This window comes from Pongo pygmaeus, chromosome 10 (assembly GCF_028885625.2).
Source record: "Pongo pygmaeus isolate AG05252 chromosome 10, NHGRI_mPonPyg2-v2.0_pri, whole genome shotgun sequence".
Classification (NCBI taxonomy): Eukaryota; Metazoa; Chordata; class Mammalia; order Primates; family Hominidae; genus Pongo; species Pongo pygmaeus.
In genome coordinates, this window is record NC_072383.2 from 3894524 (window position 1) to 3918173 (window position 23650).

At 39.1% G+C, this 23650-nt stretch overlaps 1 protein-coding gene across 7 annotated transcripts in view; it reads right to left on the bottom strand.

Annotated features, from left to right (window-relative positions):
- PARP11 (poly(ADP-ribose) polymerase family member 11) overlaps positions 1–11541 on the bottom strand; it is a 64260-nt gene extending 52719 nt beyond the window's left edge. Inside the window, exons 1-2 of one of the 7 annotated variants that reach the window (XM_054445478.2) lie at positions 11327–11348; positions 1951–2072 (exon numbers count right to left, since the gene is read on the bottom strand). Coding sequence is in view for 1 of the 7 variants with exons in the window: in XM_054445475.2 (XP_054301450.1) it covers positions 11327–11344 (18 nt within the window). In the remaining 6 variants the exon portion in view is untranslated. Of the gene's footprint in view, positions 1–1950; positions 2073–10181; positions 11250–11326 lie in introns of those variants that run through there. The other 6 variants (XM_063672336.1, XM_054445479.2, XM_054445476.2 and 3 more) reach the window with 6 other exon arrangements.
- Between the last annotated feature and the right edge of the window lie 12109 nt (positions 11542–23650).

Consider the following 23650-nt stretch of genomic DNA (forward strand, 5'->3'; position numbering starts at 1 on the left):
GAGGGTGCCTATAGTCCCAGCTACTCAGGAGGCTGAGGCAGGAGAATGGCGTGAACCCAGGAGGCGGAGCTTGCAGTGAGACGAGACAGCACCACTGCACTCCAACCTGGACGATGGTGCGAGACTCCGTGTCTAACCAATGCTAGCAGAAACCACACCAAAGAAAACAAGCAGATGGAAAATACATGAAAAGATGTTCAACATCATTAGTCATTAGAAAAACACAAATTTTAAAATTTGAAAAAGATTTTTCTCAGCCAGGCGTAGTGGTTCATCCCTGTAATCACAGCACTTTGGGAGGCTGCACCCAGAAGATTGAGACCAGGAGTTTTAGACTAGATCACTTGAAGTCAATAGTTTGAGACTAGCCTGGGGAACATAGCAAAACCCCATCTCTACAAAAAATTTAAAAATTAACTGGGCATCGTAGCATGCACCTGTAGTCCCAGCTACTTGGGAGACAGGCAAGAGGATTGCTTGAGCCCAGGAGTTCAATGTTACAATGAGCTATGATCACACCACTGCACTACAAGCCTAGGCAACCGAGCATGACTCTCTCAAAAAAATAAATATATGTATTCTTTTTTTCTATTTTTTTCGCCTGGAAATTTGTAGTTTTAGATTGTGCATTTAGGTCTATGATCCATTTTTAGTAAATTTTATAGTTTATAAATTTTTCTATACTATATATTTTATATTAGCATATTTTATATACTATATAAATATATAATTTTTATAGTATAGCAAAGTATGGAGTGACGTTCATTTTTCTGCATATGGGTATCCAATTGTTTCAGCATCATTAGTTAAAACAACTGTCCTTTTCCCACTGAATCGTACCTTTATTAAAAAATTATTTGTTTGTGGCCCTATTTTTTATTCTATTCCATTCCATTAATTAACTTCCCTAACTTGATGCCAGTACTACACTGTTTTGATTATTGTTGCTTCACATTGAATCATTAAATCAGGTGGCATTAGCTCTCCAAATTTGTTCTTCTTTTTCAGAATTGCTTGGCTATTCTAGGTCCTTTGATTTTTTTACTGGGATTGCATTGAATTATCAATCTGTCTGGAGAAAATTGGCTCTTAACAATACTGAGTATTCCAACCCATGAATAAATTATATCTCTCGACTTATTTAGGTCTTAATTTTTTCAAGAATGTTTTTTAGGTTTCAATGTACAGATCTTGCAAATCTTTTACGCTACTTTCAGGCTTATTTCATATTTTTGATAGTATTGTAAGTGGAATTGCATTTTAAGAGTCAATTTCTGATTATATGTTGCTACTATATAGAGATACATTGATTTCTGTATATGAATTCCATATCTAGCAACCTTATGAAACTCATTTATTAGTTCTAAGAGCTTTTTAAAGATTCCATTAGATTTTTACATAGACATCATATCATCTGAATAAAGACAGCTTTACTTCTTGCTTCTAAGATTTAGATGCCTCTTTTTTCCTTTCTTGCCTTTTTCCTTAGAACCTCTAGTAGAATACTGAATAAAGAATGGACATCATTGCCTTGTTCTTGATCTTAGGGAGAAAGTAGTCAGTCTTTCACCATTAAGTTGTTAGATAAAGGCATTCTGAAGATGCCCTTTGTGTCAGGGGTCCCTAAGACAACTCTCAGGGTTGATGATTTGCTAGGACTCAGAAGACTCAAAAGTTGCTCTACTAATGGTTACACTCTATTACCGTGAAAGAACATAGAGTAAAATCAGCAAAGGGGAAAAGCACATGGGGTGAAGTCTAGAAGAAACCACATACAAGGTTCCAAGTGTCCCTTCCCAGTGTAGTCACATGGAACACACTTCATTCTCCCAACTATGTGTGACAATATGTGCAAAGTGTTACCAACCAAGGAAGTTCACTTGAGCCAAAGTGTACAGGGCTTTTACTGGGTATCAGTCATGTAAACATAACAGCACCTGTGTGACTGACCTGTTACTGAAGCTCCAGACTCCCAGAGGGAAGGCAGGTCTTCACCATCAACTGCATTGCTAGTATAAACAATCTGGACAAACTGGTATAGCACGGCTCAAAGACTCAGGCATGCAAATATACTATTAAGACAAAAAATTTCAAGAGCTTAGTTCCCTGGAAGTGAGCAAAGGACAGTCATGGAAACAAGCTTAAGAATGGGCAAGGTTTGAACAACACCAGCCTGCTGAGTTAACCCCCTTCCACATACCTTCCATCAGGTTGAGCAAGTTCCTTTCTATTCCTAGGTTGCTGAGAATTTTAATCAGGAATCGATATTCGATTTTGTCAAAGGCTTTTTCTGCATGTATTGGAATCACCATATAGTTTTTCATTTTAGTTTGTTTACCTGGTGAATGACATTGATTGCTGTTCAAATATTAAACCTTGCATTCTTGGAATAAACACCAGTTGGTCATGATGTATTAATCCTTTTATATATGTTAGATTTGAGTTGCTAAATTCTGTTTAAAATTGTGCATGTATGTTCATGCAGGATATTGGTCTGTAGTTTTCTATGATGGGTCTTGAAATAAGGGTCTCACAGCCTTATGAAATGAGTTGTGAAGTATTACCTCCTCTTCCATTTTCTAAAACGGTGTTAATTAGTATTATTTCTTCCTTAAATATTTGGTAGAATTCAACACTGAAACCATCTGGACCTAGAATTTTCTTTTAGAATGATTTTTTTCTGCAAATTCAAATTATTTAACAGATGTTAGACTATTTGTGTTATCTGTTTCTTCAGTGAGCTTTAGCAGTTTGTATCTCTCTAGGAATATGTCCATTTGATCTAAGTTGTCATATTGCTTGATATAAAGTTGTTCATAACATTCCTTTATTATCCTTTTAATGTCTTTAGAATATGTAGTGATGTTACCTCTCTCATTCTTAATATTGGTAATTTGTGTCTTCTTTTTCTCCTGATCTGCTGGGCTAGAAATTTATTAATAGTATTGATGTTCTCAAAGAACTAGCTTTCGGTTTCATTGATCTTCACTGTTGTTTTCTGTTGTAGTGATTTCCACTCTAACCTTTATTTCCTTGCTCCTGTTTAACTTCTTTTTCCAGTTTCTTAGAAAGCTGTGATTATTGATTTGTAACATTTCTTCTTTTCCAATACAGCCATTAATTTAGCTACAAATTTCCCTCTAAGTACTGCTTTGGCACCATCCTACAAATTTGATATGTTGTTTTCATACTTTCTATCTTCTCTTTTCATTTCTTTAACCCATGGGTTACCTTAAAGTGTTATTTATTTACCAAATGTTTGGGAATTTTATAATCTTTCTGTTACTGGTTTCTAACTTAATTCCATTTAGGTCAGAAAGTACATCTTGCTTGACTTCAATTCTTTCAAATGTACTGAGATATGTTTTATGGGCCAGAATATGGTATATATTTTTACACGTTCTCTATGTAATTGGAAAAAAATAAAACCCATGTATTCAGCTGTTGATGGGTGAATTCTTCCATAAATGCCAAGCAGATCAAGTTAGTTGATAGTGGTGTTAAAGTTTTTTATACTGTTGCTCATTTTCTATCTGCTCATTCCATCAATTATTTGGAGAAAACTACTGAAATCTCCAGTTAACTGGGTATCTTTCTATTTTTTATTGCTGGTCTATTAATTTTGTTTCATGTATTTTAAAGCTCTAATATTGGATGTCTAAAATATCTAGGATTGTTTCTGGTTAACTGATCTCTTTATCATTAAGAAATGACATTCTTTATCCTTGACAATATCATTATCTCTGAAATCTACCTTAACAATAATAAACCACTCACACTTTCTCTTCATTAGTGTTAGCACTGTGTATCTTTCTCTATTTAGTTTTATTCTATTCGTGTCTTTATATTCAAAGTGTATTTCTTACAGACAACTTATACTTGGGTCTTGTTTTTTTAATCCAATCTGAAAATCTCTGTATTTTAATTGGGGTATTTGATCCATTTATATGTAGTATGATTATTGATATGGTTAGCTTTAAGTTTACCATCTTGTTATTTGCTTTTTTTTTTTTTTTGGTCCCACCTGTTCTTTGTTCTGTTTTTCTTTTTTTTTCTATCTTCTTTCAGATTGAGTGCTTTTAGGATTTCATCTTGTCTCCTTTGGTGGCTTATTAACTGTAACTCTTTGTCTACACGCTATGTTTATTTCTGCAGTTTCTATGCTAACACCCACTCCAATTTAACTTTTCTAGCTTCTGATCCAATCTTTCCCACCCATCATCACTTAAAAACAAACAAACAAACAAAAGACACTTCCTAGGATGTCTAATGAGCTTCACATTACTAAATCCTACGCTCTTTTCAGTCCTCATCTTACTTATCTCACAGTAACATTTCACAGTTTATCCTCTGTACTGAATAACTCTTCTCTTGGTTTCTATGACATGACACTCTCCAGATCATCTTATTTTTTTGTCCATAAATTCTCAATCTCCTTTGCACTTTGACTTCTCCTCAGCTTGTAACTTTTAGAGTTTCTTATGGCTCAGTCCTAGCCCTTCTTGTTTTCTCTCAGAATCTTCAAAAGACGGTCCTGAGGGATTATGAGATATTTCACAGGCATTTTCAGGGGCAAAGTAATGAAATAAATTTGTCTACATACATTTTGAAAAGTTGAAATGTAAGATTAATGATAATTTGCATGAAAATCACTTTATTTTCTTTAAAGTTACCATTCACTATAATATCCCATTATATTCACTCTCTGTTGATACATTCATATCAGCCATAGTTAGCATTTACTTAAATATAGTAGTATAAAACTCAAGTAAACTTTCAGATTATTTTCACACAAAGCACAAAGTCCATTTGCTTTGTTGATAAGGACAAAGAAGAAACCAAGAGAAAAGACGCATTTGTCAGCTAAAACAGGTAAAAATTATTGATACTGCTGAGAAGCTAGTCAATTCAAATTTAATGCCTGAGAAGAAACAAGCTATTGACCAAAATTCTTTATTAAATGATTCTACTGGATGTCATATATTATCATGCAACACAATATAGAAGAGCAATTACTGCCATGTGAGTGTTTTAGCATACATTTTGTTTTACAATTGGACAAACTACCTGTGGAGAAAATATAAATCAGTCCTTGACACATATACAGTATATAAGGTAAAAGTACTCAACAACTTTTTGTTCTACATATCAGTGAAAACTTATAGTACAGGAAAGACAGTTTTTATTTAGACAATGATACTTTTGTGAGCTATGACATAAGTTGAAAAAGGTGCAACACATTCAAAATTGACAGAGCATGAAGTATACAAATAGCAAAAACATACACTGTTATATTACTAAAAGATTCTTTATATGAAACAGGAATCAACAATATGCCTCCTGATTATAACTGAGTGTTGAAGGAAATAATGGAAATTAAACATCATCAAATATTGACTATTCAGAGTATGCGCTCTCAGATGTTGCAGAAGGAAATGGCAGCGTTTGCAAGATTATTCTTCCCACGCAAGTTTGCTGGCTGTCAAGGAAAAAGGTGCTGACAAGTTTCTGAAATGAGGGATGAGATTTTAAAAAACAAAAAAATTCTTCATAATGCTGACAATACCAAAAAGTAATTCTATGTTTTCTAGAGGCCTGCTTAAGTGGAGTATAGCAGAGATATATCTAGAATTTTAAATAGTGTGAACCTACTACTTCAGGGCCAAAATACTCTGATTTTTAATGCTGAGAATAAGATACCATATTTTTCAAAGTCACCAAGCTATGCTGCAAATGGCTCAATTGCTAGGATGTGATTCCTTCCCAAAACCTGATGGTTTTCTTCACTTCTCAGAGTGAGACTGATTACACTATTGTGTGTATAAAGAACATGACTAAATGTTAAAACAAAACATGGGAAAATACTTTCCAGATACTGAAGAAGTCAAAAAATGACTTAAGAATCCATTTGTTACTATCTTCCAAACATTCAGGCTGGTTGAAACATTCACCCTAATATTATAGGCTTCTCAATAAGGCAACTGAAAGAGCACAAGATATAATCTTCAGGGAGAAATCTTCCGATAATTTATCAGCCTGTATTTGACCTTGATATTCCAAAACATCTGACAGCGCCAGCAAACACAAGTTGCAATTCCTGACAATCTATAATTGTGGCACAACATTTCCTAATTTAGTAGACATACAGAGTAATCAAAGTGTGGTCTAACCTACATCTCAAACTATCTATCATCAAATTAGATATAAGTACTTTGTAAGAAGCTGCAAAAAAAAAATCATCCTTCTCAATGATAATAAAAACATTAATTTCTAAAATACTGCTTTATTGGGGGCCGGGCACGGTGGTTCACGCCTGTAATCCCACAACTTTGGGAGGCCTAGGCGGGTGGATCACTTGAGGTCAGGAGCTTAAGACCAGCCTGGCCAACACAGTGAAACCTTGTCTCTACTAAAATACAAAAATTAGCCAGGTGTGGTGGTGCACACCTGTAGTTCTAGCTACTCAGGAGGCTGAGGCACGAGAATCACTTGAACCCAGGAGGCAGAGGTTGCAGTTAGCCAAGATCATGCCACTGCACTCCAGCTTGGGTAACAGACTATCTATAGACACTGAGGCTCAAATTTCAATTTCCAGCCCAGCCTTCTTCTCTGAGCTCCAGACTTACCTACCTAACCAACTGCCTTCCAAACTTTACTACTTGATGCCTCATAAGCACATTAAACATAGTGGGTCCAAAACCAAACTCCTGTTATCTTCCATATGGCTTTCCCTTTTCCAAGCTCGGTGAAAACATCTTATTCCTGGCTGCCCGTGCCAGAAAGCTAAGTCATCATCTAAGATGCAGCTTGAATTGATCTTCTCTCTCCCCACTTAGTAGTCACCTTCATAGGTGACTTCACAGTTTCCCCACATAGTCCAAGTCACCTTCGTCTCTACCCTGGACTACACTATAACCTCCTAATTCGTCTTCCTACAGCCCCTTATCCCCCTCAGTATTTTCTTTTGCTGCTAGAACAAATTACCACAAACGCAGTGGCTTAAACACAACACTGATTTATTTTCTTACATTTCTGTAGAAATCTTACATGCGTCTCAATGGGCTAAAATCAAGGTGAGTTTGATTCCCTTCTAAAGGTTGCAGGAGAGAATCTATTTCTGTGGTTTTTCAAGCTTCTAGAAGCTACCCACATACCTTGGCTTGCGACCTCCTTCCTTCATCTCCAAAGCCAGCCATGTTGTAACTCTCTGACCATTCTTCCATAGTCACTCCATGTCTTTTGTCCCCATGTTCTACTTTTAAAGACCCTTGCGATTACTTTGGGGCCCCCCTGGATAATCCAAGATAATCTCTTTATCTTAAGGTCAGCCGATTAGCTAATTACCTCCCCTTTGCCATGTAACAAAATATTCACAGATTCTGGGTATTAGTATGTGGATATCTTTAGAAGGCCATTATTATGTCTACCATATTTTCTAATACATAAACTCATTTTCCACACAGCAGCCAGAGTAATCTTTTTAAAAACATAAATATGTTCATGACACTTCCTTCAATGTGTTACCACTCCTCTAAGGATAAAGTTCAAAATCCTAAACATGTGCCACAAATCCATGCATGGCCTGGTTCCTACCTCCTGGGCTTGTCTTCTGGTGCACTGTGTCCCAGCCACATAGGCTTCTCTCTTTTTCTCAAGCACCAAGCTCCTTTCTGTCTCAGAATCTTTGCTCACACTATCTCTGCTGTCTGAACAGCTCTCCCCACCTTCTAGCCAACCTTTACTTGGCTAACGCTTGCTCAATCCTTCAGATCTCTATAAAAGCTACTTTCACAGGGTGGCCTTTCCTGATTGCCCAGTCTAGTATTAGCTGTCACAGTACTCTTTTTCTTTCATATCTTTTTATCACAATTTGAATTAAATGTTATTTGCATAATTATTTGTTTAATATCTGCCTGCCTGCACCAGACTGCAAACCCATAAAGGCTGGGGCCTAGTCTGTTCTGTTCACCACTGTAAACCCTGGGACTTCGTGCTAACTAGCTTATAATAGGTGCTTAATAAATAAGTGAGTGACATTACATGTTGTTATATGACCAGTAGGCAGGTAGAGTATATGCAGTGTGGATATGCTGGACAAAGGGATGATTCGTGGCCCCAGGCAGGATGGAGCACAATGGCATGAGATTTTATCACACTACACAGTACAGTATGCAACTTAAAAGTTATTAATTGTTCATTTCTGGAATTTTCCATTTCGTATTTTCAGACCGCAGCTGACTTCTGGTAAGTGAAATTGTGGTAAGTGAAACCAGGAAAGCGAAACTAAAATAAACTAACAAATTACTAGAGAAACCCACACGTAGAATGTTGATTTTTAAAACCAAATTGTGCTTACTGATATCATTCATATGCTCATACGAAGAAAAACTATTAGTAGTAATAAAATACAGTAGCAACAAGACAAATATGTCTTATTTGGGTGGCAAAAGAAGAATGTGGGATGATCTGTGGAGGGTTCCCCACTTTTAACAAAAGTCAGCCTGCTCTGCTGAAATTAGCAAAATCACACAGGTGATTTCAAAGAAAACCCATTTCTTACAAAGAAATGAGATAATGATATAACAAACCAAGTATATAAGACATTCATTAATGCCTTTATAATTCTCACAAACACACAAATAATCCAACAGCAAATTCTGATGTATGTGTGACGCAGGAGGGAAAATTCATAGTAGGAGCAAAGAATTATCTTTAGTCCATGCTGGTGCAACCACCATCATGAATTCAACAAATATTTATTGAGTGCCTACTATGTGTCAGGCTCTGTTCTCTAGTTGAAGATACTATAGGAAAAATAACAGAGAAAAACCCCTGTCCTTGTGGATCTTACAATATAGTGAAAGATTTAAAACCTTGAGTAAGACATATACTTGGGTGGCTAAAGGGTTTGTTATGGAAAAATTAAGAAGGACTGATAACAAAAATGGAATAATAGCTACATAAAGATATAAATACAAAATGAAGGTTGTTGATGACAGATAGTGAAACTGAATATATAAGTAGAGAGCACATTCTCATTATTCTAAATTATTTTTGCTAAAATCAAATACAAGTAATTACTTTCCTCTAATGCAGCTTGAAGACAGTATTATACGTATGAATCGAAAATACTGATGATGACTATTGTTATATGATGCACAAGAAGGAACCATAATGTGCAACTACCAAATCCAGACCAACAGACTAGTTTCTACTGGATAAAAACTTAACTTAAAACCATAGGGAAACGTACTGATAAACTTTCTAACTTATCTGGAAATATATTCCAGAAATGAGAGAGGAAGAATACTGATTATAGGAAATTATTGCAAATATGGAAATTAGGGGTTATTAAATTTACGCAGTTATCTCAGCATAGGAGTAGTTTTTCATATGTTTCATATACAATTATGCATTGCATAAAAGCTTTCAGTCAACCATGGATCGCATATACAACAGTGGTCCCAAAGATTATAACACTTTATTTTACTGTATCTTTTCTATGTTTAGATACATAAATACTTTCCATTGTGTTACAAATGCCTACAGTATTCAGTACAATACTATGCCGTACAGATTTCTAGGTTAATAGCAATAGGCTATTCCATATAGCCTTAGGTATGTAGCAGGCTTATGAAAGTACACTCTATGTTGGCACAATGAAAAAAATCACCCAACAACGAATTTCTCAGAACATATCCCCATTGTTAAGAGGCACACGACTGTATTTAGTCCAACAACTTGCTGAAATGTGATTCTGCCATTTTTCCAGTCAACTCCTAAGTTGTAAATATCATACATCTGCCACCTTACCAGGCAGTTTCAACCATAACAACAGAAGAATACTCTTGGCAAATAGATCCCACTCTCTGAGGGTTGATTTGGGGCTCAGAAAATACTACCCCGAAGTATGACACTTTGGCATACTGAATACTTCTAAAAGAGATTGGAAGGCCTCAGAAGCAGCCTCGGAAGCAGTCTCTCCCTCTGATCTTCTCTTGCCCTTCTGTCTCCTGCCCATCTTTCGTCCCCGAAGTGAGTCACAGAAACCAGAATTCTTCTTCCCCAAGGTGAGTGATAGAAATTAGGATCCCTCTCCTACAAAGCAAGCCATAAAAACTGGAACTATCACTGTAACCTTTCCCTGCAGGAACTGGCCATAAAGAAATTCTCTAACCTACCTTGCCTGATAGTAGGTCGCTAAGACCCTCATTCCAGAAGGGTCCTTCCTCCTCCATAGGCGGAAGAAATGATACACAGAGAGGCCAAGAAGAATCTGAACAAACAGACCTTGCTGGGTTTCCTCCCTCAGTTTATTAACATTAGAGTATATCCTTCGTCCAATCACATTTTTACACAGTTGTCTATTCTTCATGGGTCCTACGCATAAAAATAGAGATCTCCCTGGTCTCAGAAGTGCCTGGTGGCGTAAAACTTTGATTAGATTTGCTATGCTTTTACCTTGTTAACCTATCTTCTGTTTTAAGGAGTGGTGGCTGTGATCCTTACAATGGGTGGTGAGGAAAGGTACTAAACTTTTCCGCCCCTACGTTGCACTTTAAATACATAAATGCATAAAAGCAAAGTAGACAAAAACACATGAAGTCATAATGAAAATACCAGAGTCAACCAAGGAAGGCAGACTTGCAGCTGAAATGCTCCAGATCATCACTTTGTCCACCGAACGAAAACATCTAAGAACATACAGTCCATACTCCAAGTTTTAAACGACTGTCCACCAAGAAGGGAAAAGGAGAACTGATGGCTCCTCTTAGGCCCACTCAAGACAAGGGGGTCCCAATTCCCTTGCTTTAGACTGGTGGGACTGGCAGGTAAACCTGAGGCAAATGACTGACTACAGGTTCCAAGGCCAGTTACTCCAATTAGAAAGCAAAACACAAAGTTTCAAAAAACAGTGAAGGGAGTCGGGAGGCTGAAGCACGAGAATCGCTTTAACCCGGGAGACGGAGGTTGCGGTGAGCCGAGATCACGCCACTGCACTCCAGCCTGGGCGACAGTGCGAGACTCCGTCTCAAAAACAACAACAACAACAACAACAAATGGTGAAGGGATGAGGCTGAAACATCACAGGAAGTAAAATAAATAATTGTAACAAGAAAACAATAAAGCACTGGAGAATCCACCCAGGCACTTCCACTGCTTAAAAAGGTACAGACTGCAGAAGCCAAAAGGCCTGGGAACTCCGGTCCCGGAACTCAACAGCCAGACTGAAGCGAGCGCGGGGAAGCAGTTCCGGTGACCCCCTCCCGCCCCTCTCTCATCAACTCCGCCCCCTGGGCCTGCCCCGTCCCGCCCGGCTACTCACTGGATTCGCTTCCCACATAACGGTGACAAAATCGAGCGGAGAGAGCCTGTGGGAAGGGGCTAGCCGCGGGGCCTGGGTGTTGGATTTTTTTTTCCCGCGGGTCCCCGGGAGCGAAGGGACGGAGAGGCAACCCTTACGAAGGCCTTCCTTCTCCCCCTCCCTGTCACAAGCCAGCGTTTACAGACCACCCAACCTCCCGACTTCCGCCCGACGCTGGCCAGTCAGATCTGTCTCCGCCCCACTCCCACAAGCTCGCCCCGCCCCTGCACGCTTATCCGTACGCGCGCGGGCGGTCGTCCTGGGCGGGGCTTGCGAGTGTCTGTCTGACGAAGGAGTTTAAAGGGTTTCTGGTCCAACTCTATCGCCCAGTGATCTTAAAGCCACGGCTGGCTGTATTTGTTTCCTATGAAACAAATTTTTATTGATCACCGTGTAACGGCCAAAGAGTCACACAGGCCTGGAATGGCATTTGGGAGAAACTTGATAATCTTTCAATATCTTCATCCTCAAAATGGAGATGGTAGTAATATCTCCCTAAGAGTGAGATTATTGAAAACATTCAGCACAGTATTTGGCACACAGAGTTCAATAAGTGACGGTTATTTGCTCACAAGGGAACCTTTCCATACTGTCCCTGCCCTCACGAATTTTATAATCTAGAAAAGAAAGCAAAAAGTAATTTAGAAAAGTTAAAAAGTGCAATATGATTTATAGGTAATATGGTGAATAGAGAGTGCTATGCGAGCATGTTTACCTAGGGTAGAGTGTCAGGAAAGCTCCCTCAAGAAGTTTAAGACCATGAGGATGTATTCCTACTGATGTAAAGAGAGCTAACAGAGTGAAATAATCTTCCACGCAACGAAGGATCTACCCCACAGAAAATGAAAATTAAACAGCTCATTATAGATCCTTCTGGACTTTTCTATGCCTCTACACATTGAAAAAAGAAATGTAATCAAAGAATACCTGTAGATTTAGAACCTGATTTTTTTTTTCACTTTAAAGATTGTGTGGATATCCTTCCATTCCATTAAGTTTAAATCTGTTTCATCATTTTATTTATTTATTTAGGCAGAACCTCGCTCTGTCGCCCAGGCTGGAGTGCAGTGGCGCCATTTTGGCTCACTGCAACCTCTGCCTCCCGAGTTCAAGCGATTCCCGTGCCTCAGGCTCCTGAGTAGCTGGGATTACAGATGTGCACCACCACGTCCAGCTAATTTTTGTATTTTTAGTAGAGACGGGTTTTCGCCGTGTTGGCCAGGCCAGTCTCGAACTCCTGACCCCAGGTGATCCACCTGCCTTGGCCTCCCAAAGTGCTGGGATTACAGGTGTGAGCCATCTTGCACCCGGCCATATTTTAAAGTAGACTCATGGCATTCCATAACTTATGTGTATACTACGTACACACAAATAGACACACACATTTGAAATAATCTACTGAATAGACATTTGAGTGGTTTTCTATTTTTCACTATTCCAAAAAAAGGCTTCAACAGGCATTTCTTCACATTTGTCCATTTACTTCTTGGAATTAATTCTTGGAAATAAAATTGTTCAATAAGATATTATTTTTGCCAAATGGTTAACCAGTTGCCCCCATGTCGTTTAGTGAATACTCTTTCCTCACTACTTTGAAGTGCCACGGTTAATTACAACCTAAATTTGCATATACATATACATAGGTATACATACACGTATATATCTGTTTCTGAACATTCTCCTCTATTAATTATCTGCTTATTCCTAAAATATGCCACTGTTATAATCATTACATCTTTAACATATTTGCCTTTTCATAAAGGAACCTCTCCTAATTCTCTTCTTTTTCAAAATTTTCAATATCATGGGTCTTTCCATTCAGAAATACTTGTTTTCTGTATCTTTAGATGCATTAACAATTTTTTTTCAGATCTGCATCAGAATCTGTAAAAAAAAAAAAAAATCACATAGGTTTGCATAATCCTCGGGAAGTTTGTTCCTAGATATTTTATAGTTTTTTTGTAAGTGAGATATTTCTCATTGCTGTAATTTAGGAAAGCTATTGATTTTTGTTTATTTACCTTGTATGTTACCACACTATGAAAAAATGTCTTATTAGTTCTAATAGCTTGACAGCTCATCTCTATGAATTTGTACACAGGCAATCATTATCACCTGCAAATAATGCATTTCTTTCTTCCTATTGCATTGGTCAAAACCTCAGAAAAATGTTTAAGACTACAGGACAAGATAATGGGTATCCAGCTTTAATGCAGTAAGGCAAGCATGTGCCCATTTGGTGCTAGTTGGTATTCTTTTTTTTTTTTTTTTTTTTTTTGAGATGGAGTCTCACTGTGTCTCCCAGGCTGGAATACAGTGGCACAATCTGGGCTTACTGCCACCTCTGCCTCCTGGGTTCCAGCAATTCTCCTGCCTCAGCCTCCCGGGTAGCTGGGACTACAGGCACATGCCATCATGCCTGGCTAATTTTGTATTTTTAGTGGAGATGGAGTTTCACTATGTTGGCCAGGTTGGTCTCGAACTCCTGACCTCAGGTGATCCACCCGCCTCAGCCTCCCAAAGTGCTGGGATTACAGACGTGAGCCATTGCCTGTAACTAGCCTGCCTGCTAGTTGGTGTTCTGAAAATAGGCTATCATCTTTAAAGAAATTTTCTTCTATCCTGTTTTACTACATGCTGTTAAATCAGGAAAGAGTGCAAAATTTTACCAACTGTCTCTTAGCCTCTATCACTATATTTGTTTTTTACTCTGACTCTTTTATATAATGAATTATCCTCATTGATTTCCTAGTGTTCAACACATGCTTACATTTCTGAAATAAACTCTGCTTTGTCATGTTCTATTATTTTTTGATCAAATGAAAGCCATGCTGGGTTTGATTTGTTAATCTTTTATTTAGGATTAAAATGTATTTATAATTAATAAAATTGGTCCATTGTTACTGATTTTTGTGCTTGTCTGTAACAAGTTTTGGTATCAGAGTAATGCTAGCCTTGAAGAATGAACAGTAGCAGTTTAAGTGATTTAGGAACTAGCTCTTCCTTGAAGTTGGAAGTGAATTTTTACAAAGCAGATTTAACTAGAAAGGTTAGAGCCAGGTCCTCAATCTTTTGTGAGATTGGAGCTATACTTTGTTTTCTTGAAGATGTGGAGTTGCCTGAGCTGGTGGTAGGAGAGTGGGATGGAGAGAACACAATTGGCTTGAGTACATACTGAGTGAACAATTCCTTAAAATATACTGCTCTATACCTAAGTAACATGAAGGGAAGTGAAAACGGCTATACGAATTTTAGTGATTTTTTTGCTTATTTTTACTGCTTTAGAACCACTGAGTTAAACAGCAAGTATTGGAAGAGTCCTTAATGATTATTTAGCACACACAAAGTATTTAAACTTTTTTAAATAAATGGCCACTATTTTAAAACTGGGAAGTTTCAACTTTAATAATATGGGCCTCCAGTTTTGCTTTCACACTGTATTCCCATATGTCAACAACTGACTGAAGCCATGTTGTCTCCCTTAGACTGGGAATGGGCTGTCAGTCTCATTTAAATTACCTCCCTAGGCCCTTTTAGGTATTTGGGCTTACACCTAATGAGACACCTCTTATCTTGCTGAGGCAACGTAATAGATCTAGGACTTTCTAAAATATCCTCACAGAGAACAACTTTACCGAACTCTCCCATAACTTACTCAAGAGTGAGCTCCATCATTGTAGCCCAAACTCTTGTGGTCTTTAGCAGATGATGGCAGTTCCCCCTTATCTGCAGGAGATACATTCCAAGACCCTCAGCGGCTGCATGAAACCACAGAAAGTACCAAACTTAGTATACACTTTTTTTTCCAACCTGATAACCAAGACAGCTACCAAGAAACTAATGGGCCGGTAACATACAGGCATAGCTCAGAGATATTTCCAGTCCACTTCCAGACTATCACAATAAACCAAATATTATTATAAACCAAGTCATATAAATTTTTTGCTTTCCAGATGCATATAAATCTTATGTTTATACTATACTATAGTCCAGTAAGTGTGCAATACCATTATGTCTATAAAAAATGCTCATACCTTAATTTAAAAATACTTTATTGCTAAAAAATGCTAACATTTTTACAGGCATGGTGGCTCACGCCTGTAATCCCAGCACTTTGGGAGGCCAAGGTGGGCAGATCACCTGAGGTGAGGAGTTCAAGACCAGCCTGGCCAATATGGTGAAACTCCATCTCTACTAAAAATACAAAAACTAGCCAGGCGTGGTGGCAGGCACCTATAATCCTAGCTACTTGAGAGGCTGAGGCACAAGAATCGCTTGAACCTGGGAGGCAAAGGTTGCAGTGAGCCAAGATCACGCCACTGCACTCCAGCCTGGGCAACAGAGTGAGACTCCTTCTCAAAAAAAAAATGCTAACAATCATCTGAGCCTTCAGCAAGTGATAATCTTTTTGCTGATGGAGTTTCTTGCCTTGATCTTGATGGCTGCTAACTGATCAGGATGGTGGTTGCTGAAGGCTGGGGTGGCTACAGTAATTTCTTAAAATAAGACAACCCCAAAGTTTGCCACCATCAACTGACTCTTTCTTTCATGAAAGATTTCTCCGTAGCATGTGATTTGGTTTGATAGCATTTTACCCACAGTAGAACATCTTTCAAAATTGGACTCAATCCTCTCCTCTCAAACTCTGTTGCTGCTATATCAACTAAGTTTGTGAAATATTTTCAATCCTATGCTGACATTTCAGCAATGTTCACAGCATCATCGCCAGAAGTAGATTCTATCTCAGGAAACTTTCTTTGCTCATCCATAAGAAGCAACTCCTCATTGGTTCAAGTTTCATCATGAGATTACAGCAATTCAATCACATCTTCAGGCTCCACTTCTAATTCTAGTTCTCTTGCTATTTCCATCACATCTGTAGTGACTGCCCTCCATTGAAGTCTTAAATCCCTCAAAGTCATCCATAAGGACTGCAATCAACTTCTTTCAAACTCCTGTTAATGTTGGTATTTTAATCTTCTCCCATGAATCATGAATATTCCTAATATTATTTACAATGGTAAATTATATACAAAAGGTTTTAAAATTATTTGTTCAAATCCATCAAAGAAATCACTATATATGGCAGCTATACCTTTACAAAATGTATTCCTTAAATAATAAGACTGGATAGTCAAAATAACTCCTTGATCTATGGGCTACAGAGTGGATGATGTGTTAGCAGGCATGAAAACAACATTAATTTCCTTGTACATCCTTATCTGAGCTCTTGGGTAACCAGGCACATTGTTAATGAGCAATAATATTTTGAAATAAATCTTTTTTTCTGATGAGTAGATCTCAACAATGGGCTAAAAATATTTAGTAAACCATGCTGTCAACAGAGGTGCTGTCATCTGGAGTTTGTTGTTCCATTTCGAGAGCACAGACAGAGTAGATTTAACATCATTCTTAAGGGCTCTAAGGTTTTCAGAAATGGTAAACGAACATTGCCTTCAACTTAGTCATCAGCTGCATTTGCTCCTAAAAAGAGAGTCAGCTTTTTCTTTGAAGCTTTGAGGCCAGGCATTGACTTTTACTCTCTAGCTATGAAAGTGCTAGATGGCATGTTCTTCCAATAGAAGGCTGTTTCACTTACATTGAAAATCTGTTGTTCAGTGGAGCCAACTTCATCAATAATTTCAACTAGATCTTTTGGATCACATGCTGCAGCTTCTCCACCAGCCCTGTTGCTTCACCTTGCACTTTTATGTTATGGAGATGGCTTCTTTCTTTTTTTTTTTTCTGTTTTGAGATGGAGTCTCACTCTGTCACCCAGGTTGGAGTGCAGTGGCACCATCTCGGCTCACTGCAAGCTCTGCCTCCTGGGTTCACGCCATTCTCCTGCCTCAGCCTCCTGAGTAGCTGGGACTACAGGCGCCCGCCACCACACCCAGCTAATGTTTTTGTATTTTTTTAGTAGAGACAGGGTTTCACCAAGTTAGCCAGGATGGTCTCGATCTCCTGACCTCGTGATCTGCCCGCCTCGGCCCCCCAAAGTGCTGGGATTACAGGCATGAGCCACTGTGCCCGGCCTATGGAGATCTCTTCTTTCTTAAACCTCATTAACCAAACTCTGATAGCTTCAAGCGTCTTCTGCAGCTTCTTCACTTCTCTCAGCCTTCATAGAATTGAAGAGAGTTAGGGCCTTGCTCTGGATTAGGCTGTGTGTGGCTGGTTTGATCTTCTATCCAGACCACTGAAACTTTCTCCATAGCAGCAATACAGTTTTTTCGCTTTCTTATCACTGTGTGTTTACTGGAGTAGCACTTTTAAGAACTTTCCCTTTGCCTTCACAACTTGGCTAACTGTTTGGTACACCAGACCTAGATGTTGGCCTGTCTTGGCTTTTGACACACTTTCCTCACTAAGCTTAATCATTTCTAGCTTTTGATTTAAAGTGAGAGATGTGTGTTCTTCCCTTTGCTTAAACACTTAGAGGCCATTGTAGGGTTATTAATTGGCCTACTTTCAATATTGTTGTGTCTCAGGGAATAAGGAGGCCTGAGGAGAGAGAGAGAGACAGGGAAAGGGCTGGTTGATGGAGCAGTCAGAACACACACACATTTATCAGTTAAGTTTGCTATCTTATATGAGTGCGGTTCATAACATCTTGAAACAATTCTAATAGTAACACCAAAAATCACTGATCCCAGATTACCATGACACATAGAATGATAAAGAAAAATTTGGATTATTGTGAGAATTACCAAAATATGACACAGAAACATAAAGAGAGCACATGCTGTTAGAAAATCAGAACTGATAGACTTGCTTGAGCAGGGTGCCACAAACTTTCAATTTGTTGAAAAAAAAGCAACATCTGTGAAACATGATAAAGCAAAGCACAATAAATAAAAGAAGGTGTGCCTACAGACATCATGGAAATAGTGACTAAGGGGAGGATTCACATCTTGGGGAAAACGGGAAGGGAATGGCATGAGATTTCAACATGCTACTCAGAATGGCATGCAATTTTAAACATGAATTATTTATCTCTTGAATCTTATACTGAATATTTTCAGGTGATGGTTGACAGCGGACAACTGAAATCCCAGGAAGTGAAATTGGGGCTGGGGGAATACCATTGTATAGTTGGATACCCATGGGTTACATAATCTTGCATTCAACGAACCACGGATCAGAAATATTGAGAAACAAAATAGATGGTTGTGTCTGCACTGACCATGGACAGACATTTTTTTTCTTGCCGTTATTCCCTGAACAATACAGTATAACAACTATTTACATAGCATCTGTACTGTTGTTAGGTTATTTAAAGTATACAGGAAGATATGTGTAGGTTATATGCAAATATGGGTAAGTTATATGCATCATTGTATATCAGGGACTTGAGCATCCCAGGATTTTGGTATCCGAGGAAGGTTCTGGAAGCAACTCCCCATGGATGTCAAGAGATGACTGTACTCTCTGCGTGCAAGGCCTGCAGTTTCCCCTGATACGTAGTCTAACACAGGGTATGTATCATCATAGTTCCTTCTGCTTCATAGTTCCAGGCAAAGAGCCAGTGCAGTAGAAACTATGCATACTGACCACGGTCACCAGTTTTCTCAGGAAAACTAAACATTTTACTTTATCTTTCATATTTTCTACATGTGTTCTGGGTGGAAATATCTTAAGCCATGCTAAACCCGGCCCAGGAACCATGAGTGATGGCAGCCCTCCCTGGAACCCCATGAAGTTTGTTAGATTTTCAAATGCTGAGAGAGTTAGGAGGAAATTCCCAAGGGGAAATGAAAATCATCAGACGGAGAAAACAGGTAGATGGATGAAGAGAGCAGCAAGGTGAATTCGCAAGAAAAAAAAAATCAATCTCCTCTAAGACAATAGAAGGAGGAAAGAGAACGGAGTAAGTGGTGAGATGCAGGATACAGTATTACCTATCATTTTGGTGTTATTATCATAACTGTTTGTATCCATAAAGGCCACATTTACACCCAGAATTTCGGGAGCTTTAGGAAAGGATATGGGAGACAGGCTGGATTCGACAGAAAGGAAGAAGGCGCAAAAGGAAAGCCAAGGGGGCCAGCAGAGGGTGAGGGAGGAAGGGGAGAAAAAGCTGCATTTGTGCCCATCCGCCTTGAATATAAAGACCCAGCCTCCGTCTGAAAAAGAGCCAACAATGAGGCAGCCCCAGAATCAGCCCTGCTGTTGAAGTCTGACACGTTAACAACCCCAGCAGGAATTAAGAGGTGAAATAAGCAGATGAAACATTCACCGAAGCCGAGATAAGCATTCCTGGAAAGGAATTTTTCAAAAAATCAAAACGAATCTCACAAATCTTCCTAATTAGGAAACACGACAAGGAATTAAATTCAACCTAAAAAAAAATGAAGTGCTAAATAACTCACCCACACTAAATGGAAAGGCTCTATTGAGAATACCACTGATTATTAGTTTTCGCTGCTCCGGGAAATTATCTACGCACAATGATGGACATCAGCATTCAGCTCACAGCGGCAGTCAAAAGCAGCAGCTGAGATGTGTGGCCATCCTAATTAGAGGATGGAGAATTCTGAAAAGACTCTGGAGCTGTGACATTCCTGGCTGGGGCTTTCCTTCCAGGAATGCCACATTAGGGTTTTGGTCATCACGTTGTTAAAAAAAAAAAGGACTTAATAGGAATGATCCGGAAAGGGACAACAGAAATGACTTAAAAAAGAGCGTGAGAAGCTTTGAGGTTCAGAACAGAAAACAGGAAAAGACCTCCATAAGAAATAATTTTTAAAATTAGGAGAGAGGGAGGTAAATAAAAGCCTCGGGTGGTGGAAAGGGCAGCCAAAAGGTATACTGCCTGGACTTGGGTCACTCCAGACATGTGAGGGTTTAGCCTGTTTCTAATGAGCACACCCAGGGGTGTCAAGAAATTACAACAGATTATCTAATATGAATTAGCCTTCAATTCTTCATTCAATAAATATTTAGCAAGCACCCTCCATGTTCCAGGCACTGTCTGTAGCCTCTTCAATAGATCAGGGAAGAAAATAGATTTTAAAAGCCTCTGCCTTTATGGGATTTACATGCTAGTGGGTGGGCAGGCCTTGGGGTAGGGACATGTGGAGATAGACAATAATAGATAATAAATAAGTACAGTGTATAGTGTGTTCTAAAGTGATAAGAACTATAGAAAAACATAGATCAGGATAAGGAATGTTGGGAGTACTCAGGATGCCACTCATTGAGAAGAGAACATTTAAGGAAAAACTTGGAGGAAGTAAGGAAGTAAAAGTAATAGATATCTAGACAAAAGGTATTCCATGCAGAGGGAGCAGCTGGTACAAGCTTCCCAAGCAGCAATATGCCTGATGTGCTAAGGAAGAGTGAGGGGAGAGAGAGAGAGTGTGTGTGTGTGTGTGTGTGTGTCTATGTGTGTCTATGTGTGTTTGGGAAATTAGGAGTGGGGGGATGACATGCAGATTGAACAGGGCGTGGTATAATAATTAACAAGTACATTTAGTAAGCGGTGTTACAAGTGACACTTATAACAATGTCAGGCGGTTAGTATGTGCCTGACACTGTTATAAGCTCTGTTAACAAATATAATTCGCACAAGCACCCCCACGGAAGCAGCTACTCTTATTACCCTCATTTTACCTGTAAGGGATCTGAGACACAAAGAGATCAGTTAGCTTTTCCAAGGTCAAGCATTGGAGCCTTAGTGCGTGGATTTAGAGCCCACGCTTCTAGGTGCTGCCTTATGCCATCTCTCAATGTGGTTTTAAGCGATCTACTTCTGATTCCAGTTCTGGTTACTTAACCTCGATTGGATTCAAGTGTACTCCCTAGAATAAATTTATGTTTCTCTTTTAAAAAAAAGAAAAAGCAGTGTGGCTCACTGCTTTATCACTCATGACCTTTCCTGGCCCTTTATTTCTTTCCCCTACCAATTCAGGAGCCGCTATTTTCTGCTAGTTTATCCCTGCAGTCCATTATTTCTGCCCAGAAAATAAAGCAAATGTCTATGGATAGAACTTCAGTTCAGTTTGCGAGGGAGTAGGGGTGGTGCTTCTCTGGTTTAATAACGCCCTACAGATAACTAAGAGGCAGGACAGGGCACACACTGAGTTAAAAGCTAGGTGTCACTATTTCTTCTACTCCAAAAGGCACGTGTGGAGGGGTGTGTTTTAACACAACCATCACCAGCTCCAGCTTCTCAAGATCTCCGTCCTGTTTTTTCAAGACACAGCACTTTTATGCTGAAAACCCTTGAACTGTAAAGCCATTGAATTTTAAATGGATGAGTTATACATGAATTACACCTCAACAAAGCTGTTAAAACAATTAAATAATTTTTGCAAATGACAAGATCTTGGCTTTTACCTCTCCTGCTGACCTCCCTGCCTGACTTCCATCCTCCCTCACATACCTTCAGGGGGCACAGAACCATACTCAGAAAGAGGATCACCATTCTGGAACCCCAAGCACTCCACCCAACATTTCAACTTTGTTTTAACTTCAGGGATTACAGCAGTATGCCAAGGAAAATAAATGACTCTTTACCATTAGATCTTCAGTACCAATTTTCCTTATTAGAAAAAAAAAAATCTAACTGTTTTTTTTTTCTTTTTTTGAGACAGAGTCTCGCTCTGTCGCCCAGGCTGGAGTGCAGTGGCCCGATCTCGGCTCACTGCAACCTCCACCTCCCGGGTTCACGCCATTCTCCTGCCTCAGCCTCCCGAGTAGCTGGGACTACAGGCACCCGCCACCACGCCTGTCTAACTTTTTTGTATTTTTAGTACAGACGGGGTTTCACTGTGTTAGCCAGGATGGCTTCGATCTCCTGACCTCGTGATCCGCCTGCCTCAGCCTCCCAAAGTGCTGGGATTACAGGTGTGAGCCACCATGCCCAGCTTCTAACATTATTTTTAATGTTAAAGCAAATGTGTATATTATGAAGCAGAAGGCAATATTCACTTACATAGGGCTTTAAAAAAATTTTTCATACAGAGCCTCCCTCTGTCACCCAGGCTGGAGTGCAATGGCGTGATCTCGGCTCACTGCAACCTCCACCTCCCGGGTTTGAAGCAGGTTCTTTTGTGTGGTTAGCTGCTTTAAGCTGGAGTGGGAACAGTGTATGTCCTCTGCCGTTGTGGAGACAGAGAGATTGAGATACATTGTTAGTGGCTAAAACAGGAGACGCAGGGACTGATCCAAGCTCAGTACCACTAAATTATGTGATATTGTGCATAACATCCCATTTTGGGGCCTCAGTTTCCCAACTAAAAAATGAGATGATTGAACCAGGTGATCTCCAAGGTTGCTGCCGTCTCTCAAAGTCCATGATTTGGTGTCATACTGACACAAATCAGATTCTGGGCTCAGATTTATCAGCACCAAGATGCCCAGAGATGTAGGAAGCAAAAGATACAGTCCCTGTCTTTGTGGAATTTTTCATCTACTGAGGGAGACTATGAAGTGAATTTACAAACCATGCAAAGGACACAAGAGGCAAGAAGCAGCTGAGAATCATGAATGATCAGAAATCTGGTGCAGATCACTTGCTTTGAATCAACTGTGCAGCTAAATGACAAGGAGACTCTTGCCCTGCCAACGCCTGGGCCCTTTGGGCCAGGACACCTTGACACAAAGGCACTTGCTGTTGATCTTGTGGGTGGCCCCAAATCACAGAGTAAGAAACTCTCAGAGCAGAAAAGAGATGTTAGCTATAATCCAATCCAAAACCCTCCATCTGCATTCAGGATTTGGGATAATGTATGCATCGCACTTACAGCATTTTTATTTGATAGAAGGTTCTTAACATTAACTCAAATCTTAAATAATCCTAAAATTGGAAGAGAAATATAATATCCTTCTCTTCAAAGCCCAATGAATTAAATATGGAATGATTTTAAGACAAGTCTTATTATGACACAGGGTTGAACAAGATCTGCCTGGCAGCCACTTATTGAAAAGCATTGCTCTGAAAAAAATTAACTTCTACCTTTCATTTAGGGTATTTATGCGTTTTCTTATGTCATCATTTCAGATCCATTCCTGCTCCCGAAGCTACGGCAGAGCATTTCCGTAGGTCTCCAGTCACAAGTCTTTGCTTTTCTTAATATACCAGGAGATCTATGAAAGTGAAACTAAAAGGAAATAGAAAGGAAAAACTGCTTGTGATCTCTTTCATTCAACTATTTCATTTTCATTTGTTCTAGGAGAATTTCTTTCAGCCTCCTGGATTTATGCTTATTCTGGGGACTAGACTAAAAACCTCTACCCCTGCAGGCATCTTGGGGAAGTCTTGCCTAGGTGATATTTGAC